A 25,318-nucleotide genomic window follows, 5' to 3' on the forward strand; every position below is an offset into this window, starting at 1 on the left:
TGAGGGCTGGAAGACAGGTTACACAGGATCATGACCTGGGCACCAAGTCCAAACTCCATATTTCCCATTCTAGTATTTAACGACCTTACTTATTTAGTTCAACCTTAGGTCTTCCACTAAACTTTCCACAAAGATTCACCTGATTAAGCGGACAGGATATTCACTCTGATGCTCATATCCACTCCACCTCTCAACTTTGGGATAGCAAAGCTATCACAAAATAGATATTTGGGTTAGAAAAGGGAAGATAATGTACTCTGAAGTACAGGGGTTTCAAGAGGTTTTGAATGAACAAATAATCTGAAAAAGAATGACAGAAGCACTATACAAATCTGAGGGTTATTAAAAATTTTACTCCCACTAAAATAAAGTAAAAGCAGGTTTAGGATTACTGAACAACAATTTTAGGCATGACTTTTTTTCATTTGCTTCTGCCCAAATAGCCCCACTTATTTTACTCAGATCTCATACTTTTAAGGGATAAATTCAAAGCTACAGTTCAAATTCCAAAGCACCAGTCATCTGTATATCTGCAAGAGTGACTGTAATCAGTTACCTTTTCATATGCATACTGCTCCTGAAGCATCATGGGTAGCCGCTCCAGAAATGCTCTCATGCAGGGAGCCATGTTTAATCCCAGAATACCTTGTTGTTTCAGTGCTGTCCTACAGGTTGCTAAAACATGATTGGCAGCAATCCATTCTGCTGTACAATTCACGACCAAAACATCCTGATGAAAAACAAACCATGCCACATGATATTTGTTTAAATAAAAGAGACAATTCCACCACCATTTATATATGAGAAATTCCTTCCAATAACTGCATTAAATACTTTTGCCTTTTAGACATTTTTTGCTATACTTTTATTGCCTAGGAACTTCAAAATATCCTAAATTTTGTCTAAGAAAACAAGTGAATAAGAAATAACTATAAAATTTGTGAACTACCTTGGATTAGCTGATTCTTCTTAAAGAGACATTAATTATTTGCTATTTCATAGGACTTATAGGAAAATCATCCAGTATATTCTAACAGTCTGACATGATCAAAGGGATACTAGAGGAAGCAGTACTCTGCTGACTGACACACATCTACAGGGGAAGCAGCACTGCCCTATGGCCCTATGGTTTATTCTATGCAGTCCACTACTATCTATGGTCCGAGTCTACATTTTACATCTAGTAGGACTGTTCATGCATGTTTATAGCTCTATTTTAATATTACTTAACCACATAAAATGTAAACCAAAGCAGGATATTGGCACTCCCCATGAGGGGTATGAAAAGCAATATTGTAAGAGATAAAGTGAAAGTGAAGTCGCTCAGTTGTGTCCGACTCTTTGAGACCCCATGGACTGTAAGAGATAATGTCATCACAAAATTATTTCAGAGAAGAGGGCTAGTATTTTTTACTTGAACATTAAATTTGAAAGCCAAGATCTATTCTGAATACTTGAGTGAAAGGTTTATGAGGTGGTCCTTCTTTTTAGGGAAAATTATTTTAAGATAATTTAGTCCTATCTCAAAAATCCTGGCAGAAAGTAAAAAGTTCTCTTTATAACTTCCAGTGGAAAGTCATTCAATAATTAAGCATTTCCCCCGAAGTATAGTGTAGAGAAGAGTACTAGGTTCTAGTTTTCCTTCTGCCACTAGATAGTTGCATTATCTTGGGCAAGTAATAATCCCTCTGGATATCAGTTTTCTTCTCTGTAAAGTGGGATTCTTGGACCACAATTTCAAAGATACCTTAGAGGTTAACAACTTATGATTTAATTATAAAATTACCTTTGATCTATTTGAGCAAGCAGCCACCCCAACATCTGGAATCCACACTGTGGTCTGAATAGCTCCAGAGCCAATCACAACAGTTTGCAAGACAGAGCCATCCTAAAATGAAATGTATTCACCAATACACACTCCTTAACTGGTTAGCCATTACTTACATTTTAAATTTATACTTAACATTCACAAAAACTTATTCTAAAACCTACATTTAGCTAAATTTGGCAATGTCCAACTGCATATTACTATCCAATTTTCTAGGGCCTTTTTTAAAGAAGTTTAAAAATACATCACTAAGAAAAATTAAAGGGCAGAGAATTCTGTAAAGGGTTTCTTCAATATCCAAGATATTATTACACAAAATATTCCTAAGATTGGTTAACTTTTACTGTATATAAATTAATATAAAAACATTTCTGAAGATGAAAATAACATCTATACTCTTACCCTTAAAGACCAAATGTTCATAAGGCCACCTAATCCACCAGACACCAGGGCCAACCCATCAGAACTAAAGGCAACGGTCCGGACAGGGGTGATGTGTCCTCGCAATTGATAAACACACTTGGCTCCAACTGATTTCCTATATCCATCCTGCAATTAATTTTTATTTTTAACAAATATTGAAATTAAAACAATTTATAATTCATTCTTGGAAATTTTATATTTCAGTATAAAGTTGGGAAGAGGGAAGGACAACTTTCTCATAAGGGTTAGCCTGACAGAAAATAATAAGATACGAATCTGGTTCTCCTTCACTGATGCTATTTCATCTTTTTTCTGTTGTACTTGTAATCTAGTTCCCTACTCTTCAAACAGACTACATTTGTTCCAATCATCCCTCAGAAATAGGAAAAATTCTAACTTTTACCTTTTGTGGGGGTGGGGGTGGGGTGGGGCACCGCCACGAAACATGTGGGATCTTAGTTCCCTGACCAAGGATCAAGCCCCATCCCCTGCAATGGAAGCGCAGAGTCGTAACCACTGGACCACCAGGGAAGGCCACTTCTACTTTTTAATGAGTGTTTTAATTTTCAAATTTTGCTTTATGTAATTTTCATTTTTTGCCTCTAACATTTGTGAATTGCACATGCTGGTGCTATACAAACAGGTTCCTTTTTCTGTTATGGTTCTGTCTGTCACATGGTATTTAACCTCAACTTAATCTCATGTTTGCTCTGCAGGTTTTAGCAATAAGATAGCTAAGGCCTGTCCAAAGGGCTACTTTTTAGCAGAGAGGGCAAATTAGATTTATCTCAAGTGCTCCTACCTCTGCTCCTGTGGTCGTTTCTTCCTAGTAGTGAAAGTGCCAAGTCCTAACCACTGGACCACCAGGAAATTTCCTGTCTAGTCTAATTTTTAACCTCTGTTTAACATAAAGGAATGGTTCTATAGATGGAATTCTGGTTTCAGTAGGAGATACTTTGGATAGGAGTGCTCCTGTGGTGTTCCTACTTCACTGTACCAAAAACCTTTAACTTGGGACTCACCTATTGGTAGTGTCAATTATATACCATAAATGATCACCACTTGATATTTACTGAGTATCTCCCCTTAACAAGTAATAATGGTATCTCTGACTTACAAAAAAAAAATAATAATAAAGAAAGCTAATTCAAAAAGCACACAAAGTATGACAATTATTCACATTTCCCTAAATATTCTTGACGTTTGAGATACCAATAGGAGGACTATTTGATAACATATACTATCTAAGGTTTCAAATAAAGTCTTGAAAAAACAGTAGAACACTTACCTGGCAACTTGATTCCTGGTCCCACCATCCTTCTGAACTGGTCACACTGGTCTGTGTGGTATCTTGGGGAATACGCCAAACACATACTAAGCCACTCTGACAGCCACTTGAAAAATTTGATCACATAAAACCAAACCATGTCAATATGTAGAAGTAAAAATATTTTCAAACAGCAATCAATTAAGACCTGACAGAACTACTACAATATATTTTAAAAATTTATTTGTGGTAGGTATGCTATAATTTCACAAGAAATACAAGTAGGACCCATGTTTTTACCAATATTACATGGGGTAAAGAAGATGGCATATCTTTGGATTGCACAGCTGAAGCTTCACATTGGAAAACTGTTCTTTATTTCTCTAAGATGATCTTATGGTATTATACATTTTAAGAATAATAACTGGTAATAAACAGTTTAAAATTCTTGAGAAGCCACACTTAAAATGCAAGTAACAGCCTACACTAATATAAAGATTAAGACACACACACACACAAATTTATAACATACGTGGCCATCAGTAAATGCAACTTGGATCCTTTCCCTGGAAGGCTGCACCAAGCAATGCCATTTACAATAGATGGATGGCAGAGTGAATGTAGACAGCGCCAGCACCCTGAAATTGGTCCCCAGAGTTTCACATTTTCTTCTTTGGCACATGTCATAAGAATATGACCCGTTGGGTCCCACTTCATACTAATAAGAGTATCCTTAAAATGGTAGAGGGAGAAAAATATCATAGTAATGCTTGCTTTACAAACACTTAAAACTTAGTAATTTATGACCTATACTTCTATCACTTCCCTGGTGGCTCAGATGGTAAAGCGTCTGTCTGTTAATGTGGGAATCCCAGGTTTGATCCCTGGGTCAGGAAGATCCCCTGGAGAAGGAAATGGCAACCCACTCCAGTATTCTTGCCTGGAGAATTCCGTGGATTGAGGAGCCTGATAGGCTATAGTCCACGGGGTCACAAAGAGTCGGACACGACTGAGCAACTTCACTTCATTTCTTCATACTTCTATCACTCAACTATTTTGAAATGGACATTTTATGCAAATCAGATACTATTACATTATTTCCAACCACTAACTAACTCATCATTTATATATATATATATTAATATATATATATTTGCTGCATTATACATACTTGCTGCAGTCCATTCATACTTGGATGAATGAATTATGAAATTCTAATTCAGAAGGAACATGTTATCTTTCATTGCCATTATTAAAGTTATTTTTATTGACTACTGATTATCAAAATATGAAAAAGGAGAGGGTTTTTTTTTTTAAAGAAGAATCTCTTACACTAAAAATAGCTAATACTATGAGAATCTGGGACATGTTTTATGTTTATACGGTTGTCTTCACTGGGTTCTTCTGATTTTTTTAAATTTATTTTTAATTGGAGGATAATTGCTTTACAATATTGTATTGGTTTCTACCAAACATCAACATGAATTGGCCATAAGTTTACCCATGGCCCCTCCCACTTGAACATCCCTCCCATCTCCCTTGCCATCCCACCCCTCTAGTTTGTTCCCCAGCCTCATTTGAGTTCCCTGAGTCATATTAGCAAATTCCCACTGGCTATCTATTTTACATATGGTAATGTACGTTTCCATGTTACTCTCTCTATACATCCCACCCTCTCCTTCCTCTCCCACCAGCTGTGTCGATAAGTCTATTCTCAATGTCTAGTGTCTCCACTACCGCTCAGCAAATAGGTTCATCAGTACCATCTTTCTAGATTTCATATATATGTGCTGCTGCTGCTAAGTCGCTTCAGTCGTGTTCAACTCTGTGTGACCCCATAGACAGCAGCCCACCAGGCTCCCCCATCCCTGGGATTCTCCAGGCAAGAACACTGGAGTGGGTATATATGTGCTTGTACACAATACTTGTTTTTCTCTTTCTGACTTACTTCACTCTGTATAATAAGCTCTATTCTTCTGACTTTTTTACCCTCCTTCACACTTTCCAACCGCTGGCTTCATGAATTTATGTTACTTAACTAGTGGCCCCATAAGCTTCTGACCTGGTAACTTCTGTTTAAGGTAACAGAATCATTCTTCATATATGAAATTTCTAGCATTACTGGGAGGTACTCTGACCAAGGTATCCTATTTCACTGTTTCGGTTTTATCTCTTAACTCAATGGCTTTCTTACACAGACTTCTCCATTTATATACATGGTCCAAAAACTTAGTATAACAACAGAATATTAAATCACAAGTGACTGAGGTAAAAAACATTTTTTGAGAAACTAGTATCAAGCAATACTACAGTATAAAATAAGAATAAGTAATCATTTGGTAAAGATGCTTTACCTTATGTGCATCAATTAGAACAATGCCTCCTTTCTCAAGTGGTTCCTTTGTTCCCAATAACAATTTTCCATCAAAATATCCCACTGCAAATGGTCTGTCTTCACTGAACCAAGCAATGCAAGTTACAGACACTAACATGATAAAAACAAAATAAAAATTTAAAGAAGAAAATGAGAGACTTATTTGTCATTGTCTCACTTTAAAAGAGATTTTGCAACAAATATATACCACTACAACTACTGGAAGTAGTTTACAAACATCTCTTTAATGCACTTAGACAAAATGTAGGCTTAGAGCAGGGATTTCATGCAACCCACTTTAAAGGTGTTATTTGTGACAAAGAGTATCTCATTTTTAATCTTTCATTCTTTTGAAACAAAAATTGAATTCCCTTGCTGATTTTAAGTCATTTTAGGCTCTCTCCTTTTGGACCACAATCTACCATGAAACTAACAAGTGAAATAATCCAACTCTTAGGTAAAAAATTACCTACCCTTTCTTTTGCTTAATATTGCCTATTCTGCGTGTTTGCATATTCTACCAAACATGTTATATTCTAACAATCTATATCCATATTTATTTTAGTATATGTAACACCAGAAGGCTACAAAAGAAGTAAAAAACAGTTTCTGTGGGAGTACAATGGGGACATGGGAGTTGAATAAATGTGAGAAAGGCTTTGCGTTGTATACCTTTTTATTTCTTTTTTTGCCATGCCATGTAGCATGTGGGATCTTAGTTCCCTGAACAGGGATCAAACCTGTGTCCCCTCCAGTGGAAGTACAGAGTCCTAACCACTGGACTGCCAGGGAACTTCTTACTGTATCTTTTTAAACTAAAATTTTTGAACCATATGATGGTATTATCTATTTTAAAAATCTAAAAAAAAAAAAAACCAAAAACCAAAAAACCTATTCTATTCTGTTAAAAGAGTACCACAGAAGCTGGGACTAGGATCTTTGAGATATCCTACTCCCCCAAATCATCTAACAGAACTGTTCAGTATGATGCCGAGCCATCCAAAATGAAGAGAGCGAGAAAATAAGTGAAAGGCTTCCTAGTATGACTCTCAAATCAGGAACATCCTCCCCTCCTCCTCCTTTTTCATTTCCTTAATTTCACACATTAGTTAACAATTTCAACTCCATCAATGGTTATTATCTTTTTTCCTCTTGGACATTCTCAACTTTCTAGGGAGCCCTCAAGAGCACTATAAGTGTTCAGACACTTACACAAAAGATAAATAGTAATTTAGGTCTTATTTTGGCAGTAATGTGTGGTAGGAGTTGATAGACAACTATCTTTCAACTTAGCAGCTAGATAAAATGAAATACCAACCGGGCAATTTAGAAAACAAAACCAAAAGTAATATTAACTCAGCATTTGCCAAAAGAGTATATCTATTTGATCAGAGGGAACACTCTCAACCAGATACAAGTCTAATCATTTACCATCCTTTCGATAGCAATGCTCCAATTCTCGACGGTGCATGGTGGATACATCAACAACTTCAATCAGTCCTAGAGATCCATCCATCCGTCCCACCAACAACAATTCTGGAGACTCTCCTGACCAGGCTGTAGATGGACCCTCTTCTGGCCAAGCCAGAGCAGATACCCAGTGAGGCTGAATATCTACTAACCCTTTTCCTCCTAGAGAAGGAAAAAATGTTAACTAGTTGTCACTTAATTCTTAAGAGTAATAACAAAAACAAGTAGTATTTAACATGCTCAAGTTCAGTTCAGTTCAGTCACTCAGTTGTGTCCGACTCTTTGCGACCCCATGAATCGCAGCACGCCCAAAACAGTTCCCAATTTCATAATAGCCTACTAATGAATAAGACTGCAAGGCTGGATCCTTCATTTATATACTACATTTGATTATCAAATCGAGTTTTTCTGAAACTATTAATAACAAAAAGAGATAGCTTTTATATGAGAAAGAATAAAGGAAAATAATCAGTAAACAAATGTCACTTAATTTTCCTAATAATTACTGAAAACCAAATTAACATATGAAATTCATCTATAGTTAAGGCTAGCAATTTCTCAATTAAGCAGAAACAAATAAAAATACTGGTAAGCTGAAGATTACAATAATTTTCATTTTCCAGAGATATATTAAAAATCAACAAGAGTTTGTACCTGTGAAAGAGACAAAATTAACAGAAATATTTCAACTGATTCAAAAGAACACATAGCTGGAAATGTAGTGATTGCTACTTCTCTAATCCTAGACTGAATGCTCAGTCGTATATAAAAGGAATTTTTAGTTTAAAATTACCGGGTTAATTGATACTCTCAGAAATGAAAGTCAGGAAACGAACACTCTTTCTTTAATTTAAATCATACTATGCATAGATTTGCACAGCTGGTAAACAGATTGTGAGATTCAAGGTGAAGGGAAGCCAATGTTTGAACTTAGAAGGTTAAGAGAACGAGTTCCTTCAGTAGTTTACTAGTATTTATGTGACTCTTACCATTAACTTGCCAGATATTCACCATCTTTTCCAAAGCCCCAGCTAGGTATTTGCCACTGATACTCCAGGAAACAGGTGAGAAACTTGGATCACTGGGTGATCCTAGGCTTTCCTCAGCATCACCTTCCCTAGAATACAACAGATAAGCATGGAATTCTAATCCATCATCCAAAAGAAAACTAAATTCTGAATCTTAAAATAAGGGTTTTATATAGACGATAGTACTTAAAGAGAGACTCTTACATTTCAAAAGCTTGGCTAGTAGTATTTGACAATCACATAATTGCTAGTGTTTGTCATAATGTGAAAATTGTAGAATTACAAAAGAGTGTTACTTAGACAATTCATCATTTAATGTACTACATAATTTGTCAACAAAGACATTCTGATTCTGCATGGTTTATACATATGATTATTACTCAGGGCATATGGATTCTTGCTTGCCTAATAGCTAGGGAAGTTCTATATTTAGCTATAAAAATAGAAAAGATACCACACTGTGCTACAGAAGAAATATCATTACTCTTAATTCCTAAATAATCCTTGAAGAATGATGGAAAATAAGCCTACCATTTTGTAGAATTGAACATGTTAGCAGAGTAGACCTTGATTTAATTCTAGTAAGTCCAGATATTGACAGTTAATATTTTTATCTTCTAAGTTACTATTTAGTAGGACGTGGTGGTCCAGTGGTTGAGAGACCATCTGCCAATGCAGGGGACAGGGATTCGATCCCTGGTCTGGGAAGATTCTACATGCTGAGAGGCAGCTAAGTTTGTGCAAGGCAACTACTGAAGGCCCTGTGCCTAGAGCTTGTGCTCCGCAACGAGAGAAGTCCCCACAATGAGAAGCTCGTGCACTGCAACTACAGTGTACCCCCTACTCACCACAACTAGAGAAAGCCCACGCCCAGCAATGAAGACCCAGTGCAGCCAAAAATTAATTAATTAAATATTATCTTGCAAAAAAACAAAAACCAACACATTAGAAACTGTTCTGAAATAAAAAATTGTAAAAAACTTTAGTCACAATTTGATTATACTAACACAACCAAGATGAAGCATGTTTAGGATTCTCCTATTTTTAAATGTTACCCAAGGGAGCTAACATCAGTACTCACAATCTGTTGAACACACAGGTCTGTTGCAGTGAATACTGCTTCTTGGTGACATTCCACACCCGGATGGTGCCATCATTGCCACTTGTAGCCAACAGTCCTTTTTTATTACACCAAACACAAGTCATTACCTAGAAAAGATAAAAAGTCCAGCAATATGTGAGCAAGTTTTAACTCAAATGATTATGTAATTTGAAAGAGTTCTATCAAATTAAAAATAAATCTACCATGAAATTGTAAAAGTGTCCATGTTATAAAATAATATGCATGGTCTAATTCTTTCTAATTGGCTTTTAAATATACACCTATATGAGATATACCTTTAAAATACTATGCCCAAACTCATTTGAATTATCTTAGACTTGTTACAATCTTAACTAAACATGTTTGTTTAATTAAAAAATGTTTTTTAATCCAATAAAATAGAAGTATTCAATATGCTCTATAAAACCAATTACAAGACTAAAAAATGATTTTTAAATTGGAAAAGTAGAGGTCAGTCTTCATTTCCTAAACTTCCATTGTCACTGCTCAGGGGCCCAGTGGGTTAGATTAAAACAGTAGGGTCAATTTCTTCTCCTCTTGCATACGTAAGCTCTTATCTTTCGTAAGGTTATTCCTTTGGTTTTCTTCTCATTCCCCATCTGATGTTCCCATTTGTATCAGATTATATAGCATACAACATACACATGTAGAGAAAGGAGAGTCGGTAACTAGCAAATACTGATAATATAGCACACACATGTATGTGCGTAAGAGAGAGAGAGAGACAGAGAAAGAGAGACACACATATACACACCCCATGATCTAAACTTTAAGCTCCTGGAGAACAGCAGAAACTATTGTATCTTACATAAGGTGATCAACACACTTGGGGCTTAAAATACATACTCTGTTCTGATGCGCCTCCAACTTGATAAAGGAGCATTTTCTGAGATCCCCTCCCATATCAGCAAGCGTCTGTGGGGCAGTCTGGTTGTCGCGGTCATGTGCGGCAAGAGTGCGCACGAGCTGCTGAGCAGCCCACTGCCTGTGCTGTGAGGACAGCCTTGAGGAGAGGCAGCAGGCTGCCAGGGCGTTAGCCAGCTCCAGAGGGCCTGCAGCAGAAGGGTCACAGGGAGGGTGGGCATACAATTGGGCAGTTAAACCTGCTTAGACAAAACAATGAAATGATGCCGGGTGAGAGCTGGTGCTGGTGAACAAACAAAAACGGGTTAACCCATCTTTTAAGAATTAGCACTTTTTTAAGCAATCATTTCACTAAGATATGCATACAAGTTATAAAGCACTTATCTCACATAAAATTCCACAATAAATACGATTCACTGCAAATATACATTTACATACATTAAGCAATGTATGTAAATGTCTTTGCTCTAAGGATGCACAGACTCAGAATACAGCAGACATCAATTTAAGGCCAGGGCAGAGCGAGCATGTCCTAAAAATTAAGAGTTTGGCTTCTGCTGCTCAAAAGTGATTGTAATAGCCAATCAAGGGACTGCCTTGATAGATTCAAAAGCCCATCTCTCTTGGCCAAATAGTGAAGAGAAGGGTACATAGTGTATTTAAGTAGTCCCTTCCAGTATATTGTTTTAAGACAAAGAGAAAAACAGCACTACTTTATATAAATTATATTACGGAAACCTACCGGAATTATTATCTATGGTAACTCAAACCATAATCGAATAAAATAATCTAATTAAAAAGACAAATTTGGTATATTTTCTGGTATTTATTACCATGTACAATGAAAAAGTATCCAGGCACTTTTCTTATGATCTAACTTAACTATACATTGCTCAGGCTCTCAGTCGTGTCCAACTCTTGGCAAACCGATGGACTGCAGCACGCCAGGCTTCCCTGTCCTTCTCCTCCCAGAGCTTGCTCAAACTCATGTCCATTGAGTCAGTGATGCCATCCAATCATCTCATCCTATGTCGTTCCCTTCTCCTTCTGCCTTCAATCTTTCCCAATATCAAGGTCTTTTCTAGTGAGTCAGCTCTTTGCATCAGGTGGCCAAAGTATTGGGTGTTTCAGCCTCAGCATCAGTCATTCCAATGAATATTCAGGACTCATATACTTTACGATTGACTGGTTTGATCTCCTTGCTTTCCAAGGGACTCTCAAGAGTCTTCTCCAATGCCACAGTTCAAAAACATCAATTCTTCAGTGCTCAGCCTTCTTTATGGTCCAACTCTCACATCCATACATGACTAAAGAAAAAATCATAGCTTTGACTAGAAGGACCTTTGCTGACAAAGTAACGTCTCTACTTTTTAACACGTTGTCTAGAGTTGTCATAGCTTTTCTTCCAAGGGGAAAGTGTTTTTTAATTTCATGGCTGCAATCACCATCTACAGCGATTTTGGAGCCCAAGAAAATAAAGTCTCTCACTGTTTCCACTGTTTCCCCATCTATTTGCCATGAAGTGATGCGACCAGATGCCATGATCTTCATTTTTCGAATGTCGACCTTTAAGCCAGCTTTTTCACTCTCCTCTTTCACTTTCGTCAAGAGGCTCTTTAGTTCCTCTTTGCTTTCTTCCATAAGTGTGGTATCATCTGCATATCTGAGGTTATTAATATTTCTCCCAGCAATCTTGATTCCGGCTTGTGCTTCATCCAGCCTGGCATTTCACATGATGTACTCTGCATATAAGTTAAATAAGCAGGGTGACAATATACAGCCTTGACGTACTCCTTTCCCAATTTGGAACCAGTCTGTTGTTCCATGTCCAGTTCTAACTGTTGCTTCCTGATCTGTATACAGGTTTCTCAGGTGGCAGGTAAGGTGGTCTGGTATTCCCATCTCTTTCAGAATTTTCCACAGTTTATTGTGATCCACACAGTCAAAGGCTTTGGCATAGTCAATAAAGCAGATGTTTTTCTGGAACTCTCTTGCTTTTTTGATGATCCAACGAATGCTGGCAATTTGATCACTGGTTCCTCTGGCTTTTCTAAATATAGCTTGAACATCTGGAAATTCACAGATCATGCACTGTTGAAACCTCACTTGGAGAATTTTGAGCATTACTTTGCTAGCGTGTGACATGAGTGCAACTGTGCAGTAGTCTGAATATTCTTTGGCATTGCCATTCTTTGGGATTGGAATGAAAACTGACCTTTTCCAGTTCTGAGGCCGCTGCTAAGTTTTCCAAATTTGCTGGCATATTAAGTGCACCACTTTCACAGCATCATCTCTTAGGATTTGAAATAGCTCAACTAGAATTTCATCACCTCCTTAGCTTTGTCACGGTGGTGCTTCCTAAGGCCCATTTGACTTCGAATTCCAGGATGTCTGGCTCTAGGTGAGTGACCACACCATCAAGGTTATCTGCGTCATGAAGACCTTTTCTGTATGGTTCTTCTGTGTATTCTTGCCACCTCTTTGTAGTATCTTCTGCTTCTGACAGGTCTATACCACTTCTGTCCTTTATTGTTCCCATCTTTGCGTGAAATGTTCCCTTGGTACCTCTAATTTTCTTGAAGAGATCTCTAATCTTTCCAATTCTATTGTTTTCCTCTATTTCTTTGCGTTGATTACTGAGGAAGGCTTTCTTATCTCTCCTTGGTATTCACTGGAACTCTGCACTCAGATGGGTATATCTTTCCTTTTCTCCTTTGCCTTTTGCTTCTCTTCTTTTCTCAGCTATTTGTAAGGCCTTCTCAGACAACCATTATGCGCTTTGCATTTCTTTTTCTTGAGGATGGCTTTGATCACCGTCTCCTGTACAATGTCACGAACCTCCAACCACAGTTCTTCAGGCACTCTTTCCATCAGATCGAATTCCTTGAATTTGTCACTTCCACCGTATATGTTGTTATATAATTCATCACATATAACAATGCAGAAACATTTTTAAAAACATTGATTAAAAGACTATATATTTAAATCATATGAAACTTACCTTTCTTTTCAACTTCTGACTTATCATAATTAGGTCTCAGTTTGGCCCCTTTGTCTGCTAGTAATGCCACAAGGGCCTGAGTTACAACAAAATTTGGGGAGGTTACAAGCTTATTCTCTTCAGCAATTCCTCGGAGAAAGCTAGGTAGAAACTTTCGCTGAATTGGATCGTCAACTGTGGTCAGATTTACACCTGTTGCAGCAGAAATCAAGTTCTGTAGAGGCAATCAGAACAAATACATTTAATTTTTAATTTTGGAAAAGAAGCTTTTTACTTCACAAGTTTCTTTAGGAACTGGTTGGCAATAAGCAATACAGTAAGAAAAGCACTGAAAGCTCCCCTACCTGTGTGCATAACTGCACCAGGAGCTTTGCAGCACTAGGAGTGTTTGATGCTAGACATCCCACTGCTGTGCTCAGATAGGCCAGGCAGGAAATGGGCTTGTTGGCCTTGCTGTGCCCACCTCGTGAACGCTCTGAAGCACTTGCCGTGGCAGAAGGACTCGTGGAGAGGCCCGCTCTCCCGGCTGCAGCCAAGCACATGAGTCGAACCAAAGTCCGGATATCGGTAAGCCCCAGAGATTCGAGACCAGCAGCCAGGCTGCAACTGGAACCACTGCCAGGAAAAGAACACACTTTAGATACATAAAGAAAATAACTTAAGTGACCATCTGGAGCCCCACATACAATCCATAGCACCAACAACCAAAATAAAAGGCAAGGTCCACTGTCCTAGTCATACAAGTCCTACTGTATGTATGTATGTATGTATGTATGTAAGAGATGTCCAAAAATAAAAACCTGGAAACTGTTATTGAAACTTTTGTTTTAATAAATATCTACATACACTTGAAGTATACCTGAATTATCAAAGTATAATTTAGAGGAATGTTCATAAACCATGAATTTTCACAAACTGAACAAACCTATGTAACCACCTTCCAGATCAAGAAACAGAACACTACCAACACCCCAGAAGACTACCTGGGCCCTTCTCAATCTCCAGGCCCTCAAAAATAACTACTATTCTGATGCTTAAGGCCATAAATCAGTTTTGCTTGTTTTGGAACTTCATATAGATAGGATAATAAAGTGTGTATTCTCTTATGTCTGGCTTCTTTTATTCAACATTATGCTTGTAAGATTCATCCATGCTGTTGCATTATTAGCAGCAGTTATTTACTTTCACCCACAGCAGATGTGGGTTCAGTTCCAGGCCATGACAATAAAAAGAATATTGCAATTAAGAAGGCCAGATTTTTTTGGTTTTCCAGTGCATATAAAAGTCATGCTTACATTATGTTGTAGTCTGTTAAGGGTGCAACAGCATTATGCCTAAAAGAACAATGTATTAATACATAGGTCAATTTAAAAATACTTTAATGCTAAAAAATGTTAATCATCTAAGCCTTCAGTAATCTTTTCAGAACAGTAACATCAAAGATGTGATCAGTGGTTCACAGATCATCATAACAAATATGACAATAATGAAAAAGCTTGAAACAGTCCAAGAATTACCAAAATGTGACACAGAGACATGAAATGAGCAAATGTTATTAGAAAAATGGTGCCAACAGACTTGTTCAACTCAGGGCTGCCACAAACCTTCAATTTGTTTAAAACAAAAAAAAAAAGAAACAACTAATATCTGTAAAGCACAATAGAGTGCAACAGAAAAAGATATGGCTGCCTATATAAATGAAATTTACCACAATTCATTTCTCTATACAGAAGAGAGCATGGGGCTATTATGAACAGCACCGCCATTCTTTCCGACAAAAGAGTGAACGTTCTTTCCGACATCTTTGGGTACACATATGTAAGCACGTCTGTTGGATATATACCCAGAAGTGTTTTCCTGGGTCATGAGTACATCAATACTCACTTTCAGTTGGTACTATCTACGAGTTTTGCAAAGCAACTACCCTAAGTTATTTCTGTACCCGGAGGGTATGAGAGGTCTAGATGTTCCACATCCTCATGGTCACTTTTCTCCCCTCAGTCTCTTAAATTTTAGCCATTTTGATGGGTGTGTAGGTGTATCCTACTTTCATTTCTCTGAAGAGTAATGGGGCTGAACATTTTTTTGTTCATGTTTATTGACCATTTCAAGATCCTTTATATTATTCTGTATTGTGTCCATTTTTCTTTTTCTGTCTTTTTCTTATTGGTTTGTAAGAATACTTTATATATTATGTCAGTTATATGCATGCTAAGATCATCTCCCATTCCAGGGCTTTTTTTTTCACTTTCTGACTTATACTTCATATATGACTTTTGCTGAACCAAAGTTCTTTTTTAATGTAGTCCAATTTATCAATGTTTTTCTTTAAAGTGAATGCCTTTTGTGACTTGCTTAAGAAATCTCTGCTTGTTCCAAGATCAAGAATAAAATCTTCGTTATCTTACAGAAATGTTACTGATTTATGTTTTACATTTAGACCAAAAAGTCACTTGAAAATACTGGCTTTATATAGTTTGAGGTTGGAGCCAAGACTCATTTTTTTGCTCAAGTGAATAAACTATCTGACGTAGCCCAAGTTACTGAAAAGATTATCCTTTCCTCATTGCTCTGCAGTGTAAGCACTGTCATAAATCAAATTATAAATCAAATGTTGATCTACACGTATGAGTCAGTTTTTGAAGTTCGTTTTCCATAGACCAAACTGTCTATATTCTTGAGTCAACATCATACAGTCTCATCTAAATTTTCAGTTTCTTTCAGGGTCCTTTGGTCTTCATTGATTTACTGTTAAATATCCCTACTTAATCATTTCTCAAATGGATGTCTTTTAAGTATTCTTGGTTCTCTTCCCTTTTTTAACATTACACTCCACAGTATGAACACAGCAGGAACCTCCACAATATGCAGATTGACTTAGCTATACAGTTGGTAAACTCTGCAGAAAAACTCACTCAACCTTCTAGTTTTACCCTACACCAAATGGATCAATGGTCTTAGTTTCCCATTTCAGATAATAAAATGCTTGCAGTTTACTCAGTTATTATAATGGCAATATTTTCTGCCTAAAAAGACCCAAACATTAATTGAACGACTGACTGACTGAGTGAATGAATGAATAATAATGACTATTGTCTGATTTCTTTCATTCAACAGTAGTTATTCAAGTTTCTAAAACTTTTATTTCTTCCCAAACAATACCAGACTCCTGTCTGATATGTACAAGCAGCTAACTCGGCATCTTTTGGCAGAAAATAACACTTACCTGACTGAGAGAAGAGACAGAGCTCTCATGACCATGGTTCTGGCCAGAAGAACCTGAGCAGCAGCCGTCACTCTCCTTAGAGCGACCACCCGGTCATGGGGATTTGCTAAGGCAGCTGCCTGTTCACCCAGTGTTATTCTCCCAGAGGAACTCTTTTCTACAGAGCCATGGCAACCTGAAAAACGGAAGATTCTGCTCAGTTTTCAAGAAGGTAAGGAAAAAAATAGCCAAACTACTGAAAAATTTTCCCTAGGTAGCTAGGTTGTAGGCTACTAGGAAATAAAGCAAATCAATGTATTTTGCTCATCCATAAAACTTTGTTATATAGAAGATGGTTTGAGAGAAATAGATATTTCTAAGTCAATAATTTATTATAGGAAAAATATGATTCTTTAATTTTTTTGGTTTTATTTATTTTTGCTCATGTATCACTTCCACTGATATTAACAAATATAGAAAAAATATAGTTTTAAAAATATGCTTTGAGTACATATTCACCCAAATTAAAAAATACTACAAAATAGTTTTTGTTTCCAGGTTTCTCTTAACACATAGTTAAAAAAAAACTTTGTATTTTATAAATTTTTTATCACTTGAATATTTTATAAAAACAAAAGAATCAGAAATTAATTTTATATAATACCTTCAAAACATTAAAACACCTGGCTAAAGATAGTTGATGAGACAGAAAATATTGAACTCATTATTATTAACCTCTACCTTATTATTTACTTTTCTAAGAAGCAAATTAATATAGACTCTATAAAATCCATGCCAATCAGCATTCCAAGTTTACCTATTTGCATCAGAGTCTCTTCCATACTGTTGGTTGCTGTTACCATTGCTACTGATGCTCCTAATGGATCACTGTCAGGGAACTGAACTGGTTCTGGTACAATGCGGCGGTCATTTAAACCAAGAGGGCCAGCAAGTAATTCAAACTCTTCTTCACCTGTTAGCTTTTCATCTTCATCAACATCCAGCATGTCCCAGTCTTCTGGAATTTATAGAGAAAAAATGGATGGTATGTAAATATAAACACAACACAACCCTGCTGGCAATGGTTATTGTGAGACAGGTCTAAGATGCAGATGGACTGAAAGCCTAGTCAGTGCCTACAAAATCAAATATAGCACCATCTCTTGGTGACCCAACTAAACTGCACTCTGGAGGCACAGTGGGACTAAGGGAAAGGGATGAGAGCAAATCCATTTAAACCAATAGCACATGTTACAGTTGATAATGGAGGTTTCAACTAATAACAAATACTGTTATGGGGCCAACAAAGAGTAATTGACCCTGTCCATGATCATTAGGAAATGACTTATTCCAAATAAATGAATGCTCCAGATAGACTGATGCCCACTTCTTTATTTTTTACTTTCCACAACTAGGATAAAAATTCAAAATGTATTAATACTTCACATTTTACTTACTTTGAAAAAATATACACACCACACAGAAATTAACATCCTGTGGGAAAATATTAGAACCCAGGTCTTTTTCCCTTGACTTTTAAAACTAGGGCTATTGCTATCACACTATCTTGAACTCTTGGGGGGAAGTTTAAGTTGACGTGTACGTAAATACAGAGAAACATATGAAGGTTAAGTTTTAGTAACAGATGTTAAGTAGAAGGTATGTACAAAAATACATGTGAAATAAAGAGGTTCTCAAAACAACTACCTTCATACACACTGTCCTGCTTGCCAATAAGATCTGGAGCTTGTCCTTTGTACCTGCACCAAACACAAAGAACACTGTGTTTTCATATAAAACAATTACTCCAAAGTGCAAATTATGTCATTAGGACATTTAAAAAGGTCATTAATAAAGCAACACAAAATTAAAAAGTATGTTTCATGTTATGGAAAGTGAAAGTGTTAGTTGCTCAGTCATGTCCGACTCTTTGCAACCTCATAGACTGTAGCCCGCCAGGCTCCTCTGTCCAAGGGATTCTCCAGGCAAGAAAACTGGAGTGGGTTGCCATTTCCTCCTCCTCCTTACTCATTAGCTATCTTCCCAACTGAGGGATTGAAACTGGGTCTCCTGTGTCTCCTGCATTGGCAGGTGGGTTCTTTACTACTAGGCGCCACCTGGGTAATAAAAACCACTGGTATGTAGATGTTTACAAAATCAGTGACTGTTTTATCAAATAACTGTGGAGGTTTCTTAGTGACCAACATAAATATCCCCCCCCCATTTATTTATTTATTTTTGGTTGCACTGGGTCTTCGTTGCTGCATGTGGGCTTTCTCTAGTTGCGGTGAGTGGGAGCTACTCCTCATTGCAGTGCACAACCTTCTCATTGCAGTGGCTTCTCTTGTTGCAGAGCACAAGCCCTAGAGTATTCAGGCTCTAGCAGTTGTGGCACATGAGCTTCAGCTGCTCTGCAGCATGTGGAATCTTCCTGAACCAGGGATGAACCCATGTTCCTTGCATTGGCAAGTGGATTCTGAACCACTGGACCACTAAGGAAGTCCCCTACATAAATCTTTTAATCAAAGCCTATTCCAGAACACTTTAAGGGTTTTAATAGTTGACAGTAAGGGCAAAAACCTTACTCACTAGCTATTAATTGCTATTTAGGAATATAATGAAGTAATATTTTCATGAAAGCTTGTTTAATCTAAATAGTCTATTTTTTTAATCAAGAAAAAAGATCTTAATCAAGATGTCAAAAATATGGTGAAAAACACCAGAAGAAAAAAAGGAACATAAGCCTCTTGAAGGTTAAAGCAAGGGTCCCACTCACAATTTGTTAACAAATTTAAGATTAATACAGTCAAACTCCAGTGAAGGACCTGAGACCATACCACTGTTCCCAGACTATAGACTGCCACTTTTGGCAGGAACTTGAATTCTTCCACTTCCCTCATTCCTGTATCTAAATTCAGCAGTCACAGGAATTTATTAAGGAAAAAAGTAAAGTGAAAGTGAAGTCGCTCAGTCGTGTCTGACTGTGCAACCGCGTGGACTGTAGCCCACCAGGCTCCTCCACATCCATGGGATTCTCCAGGCAAGAGTACTGGAGTGGGTTGCCATTTCAGGTAATTCTTCACATGAAGAAAACTACAATCCCCATGCCTCAATGAGAGATACTTTTATATACTTCAGTCAGAGCATCTGGATATCTACACAATTTCAAGGTACCTTTCAGAACTTGTTGCCTTGGATTTGGTCTTCAGGGCTAAGTACTTTTCCCTGCAGCTGCCACATAGCAGGTAGTATGGATTTCCGCTCCCACATTCACCACCGAACCAGCCATCCACATAGGAGCCGTTGCTGCGATAGCCCTGGCGGTTCGCGCTGCGCCCACAGCCTGGGTGATTTCTCTTCATGTGCTGATTGAAGTTGACGACACTGCATTCACACAGCTCACACACCACCACTTCTTCCCTGTCTTCAGACTCACAAACATGCTGCACAAAATGATTTCATATCACATGATTAGTCAAATTAACATATAATTAAGAAGAGGTAAACAGATCATTTATACTAAACTACTTGTTTACATATGCTGGAATATTTGCAAGATGTTCATCAAAGCTATAACAAATCAAAATTCAGATCACAGTCTGAAGGTGTTCTTTCCCCTTCCTCACACTGACAATAAAAGTAACTGACTATACTACCGAGAAAAAAATTATTAATAAAAACAATCTGCCTCATCTCAATGATTTAAAATCCCTCCAATGAAAACTTTTATCTGATCATAACATGCATATCTATTTTCTGAATTTCTAAGAAGTCATTTAGATTAATTTATCTTATTAATATATGATCTTCCCTATAAAACTTACACTTGTGAACTTCTCAGTCTCCCTGCTACAAAAAGTGTAATGCTAAACAATGTAAACATACAAACCCACCATATACCCTGCCCTTTGATGGACGTATTTACAAGATCTAGGTGGCACTGGCTCCTAGAATGAGGCATTACAGTGATTAAATAGAACCTATGAAGGAGAAGAGCATGCATTCAACAGCAAGATAAGCACAGCAGCCATGTTAAATACCCAGCAGAGTTGATTGGGACCTGATGCTTATTTTGTAATCTATCTTTGATATTAGAATCAAATGATCACAATATGGCTCTATTCATCTAGTCTGGGGAGAGAAGCAATAAAATCGCACAGAGAAAGCAACAAGAGAGACTTTTTATTAGTTTGTAGGTATCAAAGTAAGCTCAAGTGTTAGAGCCCCAAACTTTAGGATGAGATGTCAGACTTTTTAGAGTGCTACAACTCTAGGCAAGGCTGTTATTAGTAAGCTGTATGAACAGGAGGGCAGGAAAATAAGTCAGAGCAGCCCCCGCTGCAGTCACACACACCCAGGTAGGCCAATCCAGTACCTCTGGGATCCACATTCCCAGAATATCATTGTCACTGGTCAGGTCTTGTCCAAACATAGCTTCCATCGCTTCATCATCAAGATCAATTTCCAATTCCTCATCTAAATTAAAGTCATACAACGCCCCTGGGTCTTGTTGCAAAGATATTCCTTCTCTCCGACTTTGATTCCTGTGGGCCTGCACAGAGCGGTATAACCCCGCTCAGAACAAAACAAGAAAGGCATTTTATTTGCACGTATAAAATAATTCTGAATATTTCGCCAGTTCTTAACTGCTGTACAACGCAGGGAAGAGCCTATCTCAGCTGACTTACAGGACTCCAGATCATAAACATAAAACTTTACCTATCATATGTGCTTCTTCTTCTGTGAAATGGGGATAATAGCATTCATACTTTGCACAGATGCTGATAGGTTTAAATAAGATAGTCCATGTAAAATATTTCATAAAGTTTGTTATACAGAAGAACACTGAGTAAATGTGGGCTGTTATAATCCTTTCAGTTTTTTAAAATCAGTCCCTTTCACTATATATTAAATATACATCTTATATGTTCTAGGACAGTCTCAATGTCTCTGTTCCTATAAACTACTGAATCATTATTTATGTTTTAAGAATTCAAGGATTAAACTCTGCTTTGACAAAAAACATATTCTAGATTTTTAACTTACATTTCATATGCCAAAAACATAATCCTCAAAATATTTACTAATGTAATGAAAAAATACATTTTTGCTATCCAGGGCCTTACCTAGTAGTGAAGCCCTGAAGTCCACAAAGTACATCAGAAAAACCAGTGCCTACTTGGCACAGAACTCTTTCTAGTTCCTTCTAATCTGTGATATCTTAAACATGTATCTTCACTTCTTAAATTATGTTTCTTGAGGGTAGAGAGAGCATTTATGAAATTTCTCAATATCTACACGTGACTACTCTAGCCTTCTGCATCCAGAGGGAACTTAAAAACAAATTTATGAATGTATGCTGTGATTTAAATCAAATAAAATTATATAAATGCATAGAAAGTAATATGCAAATAGTTGCTCTTTGAATGTGGAGGCACTGAACATTTAGTATTATTAATCCATATCTTCTTTAACGCTGCTTATATATTCACTTTAAAATATGAACAAATTATATAATACTTTCACCAAGAGAAAGATGTGAAACATATACTTACCTGCTCTTGCTAGCAATGTTCGAGCAGCCAAATCAAACTTGTGCCTTCTTGTTACTGCTGAGCGACCCCTAGCTGGCGGTCCACTTCCAGAAGCTGCATTCTCTGCATGATCCAGATTATCAGCACTAAAAGTGGAAGTTTGAAAGCAATGCACATTTTAAAAAATCATCATGAACAGAAAACACAGGTACTAACTTGCTTGCAGTACGTTTTCCTCCAAGTATTACCAAGAACAATATGTTTATGATAAAATTTTGAAATATATCTTTTGTGGTTGGCAAAGTTCCTAAGTTATAAATGTCGTATTGCTCTGAGCAGTAATGTTATCTGATTTTGAAATTATGCTTAATACAAGTTTAAATTATGAAATTATGCTTAATACAAGTTTAAATTCAAATGAGGTCAATAACCTTAACTAAATCTTAAATGATTATATATGGAAAATCTGAAATGACTGGGAATCCTTGCCTTAGAGCAACAGATATTTCAAAATAAGTTATGGAAATATTCACTGAGCATTCAAACCAGGTCAACAGCCTTAACTAAATCTTAAATTATTATATACTGAAAATCTGAAATGACTGGGAATCCTTGCCTTGGAACAACAGATATTTCAAAATAAGTTATGGAACTATTCACTGAGCTTGTCAGAAAAAGCCTGCAGATTAATATAAGATATAAGCCCCAATATGACTTCATGAACTAAAATGAAATGAAGATTTAAAGTCATAAGTGCTAAATGAGGAGCATTTTAGAAAGGATTACAGAATATTTTATTATATATTTTTTTAATTGCATGATAATTGCTTTACAATGTTATGTTGGTTTCTACATTTCTTTTTAGGCTAGGCATTATTACAGAATTTGTTTTGCAACTTTAAAAAAGGGTACATTGCACTGGATATTAAAAACTAAAGATGAGATGAAAATATAAACCTATATTAAGAGACACAAAGATTCCTACTGAATCCATTTCTATTGAATGCATTAAATCAATTATATAAAAATGAACATTCTAGTTATTTAACATATAATAAAATTATTTCATCAACATGTTTAATTCAGAATAAAAATCTTAGGTTTTAGTTTGTTCTTTTCAGCAACTTTATATTAAAATTATTTCCTTATTTTCATAAAAATAGCATTCAAGTCAAAACCTGTCATGTCATTTTCACCCTTCACAGAAACATAAACTTGTAACTGAAATGTCATCTTTTCATATATCTCTACTTAACAACCTTATACATTGGAAGCACCTATGAAGGGACATAAGTGGGGGTCTTGAGGCACCATTTAAAACACATGGAATAGGAATATGGAAATTGGAATTTCACCTTTCACTAAAGCCTTCCTCCATTTCAGCAGCATCAGCTGATGGTATGTCTCCTGGTGATTGCAAATAACAGGGCTCATTTGACTTCCCACCACTGCCTGCAACTGCTGCTCCGTGCCTTGAGTCAGCTGTGCTGCCTGACTGGGGCTCCTCCTCATCCTCATGCCCAGGGTGCTCTATCATCCACATGGCAAGGACGGTGATGTTCTGGGCATCAGCCTCACCTCGAGCACCTGAACAGGTGAAAAAAAGGTCTAATATTGACTCTGGGCAAAATAATTATTCCTGCTATCAGTTTAAGAGTGTCTGCTATGATGCAACTGTAATTAGATCTGGTATTAAAAATCTTATCAAGCTTTATGGCCTCTTAAGAAACATATCACCCTTAATAAAGATCATGTTTCTCATATCTGCATATATTGATACTTAAAAAATTACAGTACCTGTGGCTTCCATGGCTTTCGCAATCTGCCGGAGGGAGAACCCCATTTCTAACAAGGGTACTGCAATTGCTGGAGGAGGAGGAGAAGTTGAAAGTCTACTACTTGGGTCTGACAAGGCTGAAACAAAAGAGAGAGAGGTAAGTCCTAAATATTACTATATACCAGGAGTAAAAAGTGTTCATTTAGTGACTATAATTCCCAATTTTCTTAATATTGTCCAAATTTAATGAAATGTTAAAGAATTCACTAATTGAATGTGATTAAATATGATAGAGCTTCTTAAGGTTTTTCTTAAAGATAAACCAGCTATTATGAAATAAAACCTGCTGAAAACAATGGTTAATTTTTTTTTAAGTTTCCTATTTACAAAAAATTTTTAATTTTACAGAAATTTTAAAGAATAGTACAAAAAATTATTTTACCCCTGAACTACTGGAGAATAAGTAAAAGACATAATGTTCCATCTTCCCTGAATATACTAATACATCACTCCTACAAATAACAACATTCTCCTGCATAACCACAATGCAACTATCATAGTCAGGAAATTCACAATCATCATCTAATCCAGATTCTAGTTTCAAGGAAAGTCTTGATAATGTTTTTTACAGCAAAGGATCCAATCCAGGATAATCTTTACATTTAACTTTTCATGTCTTTTCAGCCTCCTTCAATCACTTTGATATTTACAAGATTCCAGGCCAGTTACAGGGTAGAAAGTCCCTCAATCTGGTGTCTGCTATTTCCTCATGATTAGATTCAGGTTGTGCTTTTTGGCAGGAGTATCACAGAACTGATGTTGCCTTCCTGCTGCATTCTATTAGATGGTCCAGGATTTTGTTTTGTCTCATTACTGATGATAACTTTGATGACTTGAGTTAAGCTGGTATCTACCAGGTTTCTCCACTGTAAAGTTAACTCTTTCTTTTCCTTTGTAATTAGTAAGTATTTGTGGGGAAAAAACTATGAGAATATGTAAATATCTTATTCTTCATCAAAGTTTCACTCAGCATTTATTATGTTGGGACTTCCCTGGTGGCTCAGACGGGAAAGAATCCACCTGCAATGCTAGAGACCCAGGTGCGATTGACTACCCATTCCAGTATTCTTGCCTGGAGAATCCCGTGGACAGAGGAGCCTGGTGGGCTCAGTCCATGGGGTTGCAGAGTTGGACGAGACTGAGTGACTAACATTTCCACTTTCGTTTATGTTTCACTTCAGTTCAGTCACTCAGTCGTGTCCTACTCTTTGCGACCCCACGAATCGCAGCACACCAGGCCTCCCTGTCCATCACCAACTCCCGGAGTTTACCCAACTCATGTCCATCGAGTCGGTGATGCCATCCAGCCATCTCATCCTCTGTTGTCCCCTTCTCCTCCTGCCCCCAATCGGTCCCAGCATCAG

At 36.9% G+C, this 25,318-nt stretch overlaps 1 protein-coding gene and 1 non-coding gene across 3 annotated transcripts in view; both read right to left on the bottom strand.

Moving 5' to 3' along the window:
* The window catches only part of HERC1 (HECT and RLD domain containing E3 ubiquitin protein ligase family member 1), a 156,347-nt gene that overhangs the window by 27,797 nt on the left and 103,232 nt on the right, over positions 1 to 25,318 (bottom strand). The window contains exons 40-59 of one of the 2 annotated variants that reach the window (XM_068963684.1): positions 23,915 to 24,031; positions 23,473 to 23,704; positions 22,139 to 22,263; positions 20,959 to 21,158; positions 19,758 to 20,026; positions 18,291 to 18,343; positions 17,401 to 17,601; positions 16,605 to 16,779; positions 13,723 to 13,993; positions 13,379 to 13,592; positions 10,360 to 10,565; positions 9,472 to 9,599; positions 8,352 to 8,479; positions 7,324 to 7,524; positions 5,873 to 6,003; positions 4,051 to 4,250; positions 3,540 to 3,645; positions 2,231 to 2,377; positions 1,787 to 1,888; positions 557 to 730 (exon numbers count right to left, since the gene is read on the bottom strand). In XM_068963684.1, coding sequence (XP_068819785.1) covers positions 557 to 730; positions 1,787 to 1,888; positions 2,231 to 2,377; positions 3,540 to 3,645; positions 4,051 to 4,250; positions 5,873 to 6,003; positions 7,324 to 7,524; positions 8,352 to 8,479; positions 9,472 to 9,599; positions 10,360 to 10,565; positions 13,379 to 13,592; positions 13,723 to 13,993; positions 16,605 to 16,779; positions 17,401 to 17,601; positions 18,291 to 18,343; positions 19,758 to 20,026; positions 20,959 to 21,158; positions 22,139 to 22,263; positions 23,473 to 23,704; positions 23,915 to 24,031 — 3,380 coding nt within the window. Of the gene's footprint in view, positions 1 to 556; positions 731 to 1,786; positions 1,889 to 2,230; positions 2,378 to 3,539; positions 3,646 to 4,050; positions 4,251 to 5,872; positions 6,004 to 7,323; positions 7,525 to 8,351; positions 8,480 to 9,471; positions 9,600 to 10,359; positions 10,566 to 13,378; positions 13,593 to 13,722; positions 13,994 to 16,604; positions 16,780 to 17,400; positions 17,602 to 18,290; positions 18,344 to 19,757; positions 20,027 to 20,937; positions 21,159 to 22,138; positions 22,264 to 23,472; positions 23,705 to 23,914; positions 24,032 to 25,318 lie in introns of both variants that reach the window. The other variant, XM_068963682.1, reaches the window with a different exon arrangement.
* TRNAG-UCC (transfer RNA glycine (anticodon UCC)) lies at positions 6,612 to 6,684 on the bottom strand. The gene has a single exon. It is a non-coding gene; the product is annotated as a tRNA-Gly (tRNA).

The sequence above is a fragment of the Capricornis sumatraensis genome, chromosome 2, assembly GCF_032405125.1.
Source record: "Capricornis sumatraensis isolate serow.1 chromosome 2, serow.2, whole genome shotgun sequence".
In the NCBI taxonomy this organism is placed as follows: Eukaryota; Metazoa; Chordata; class Mammalia; order Artiodactyla; family Bovidae; genus Capricornis; species Capricornis sumatraensis.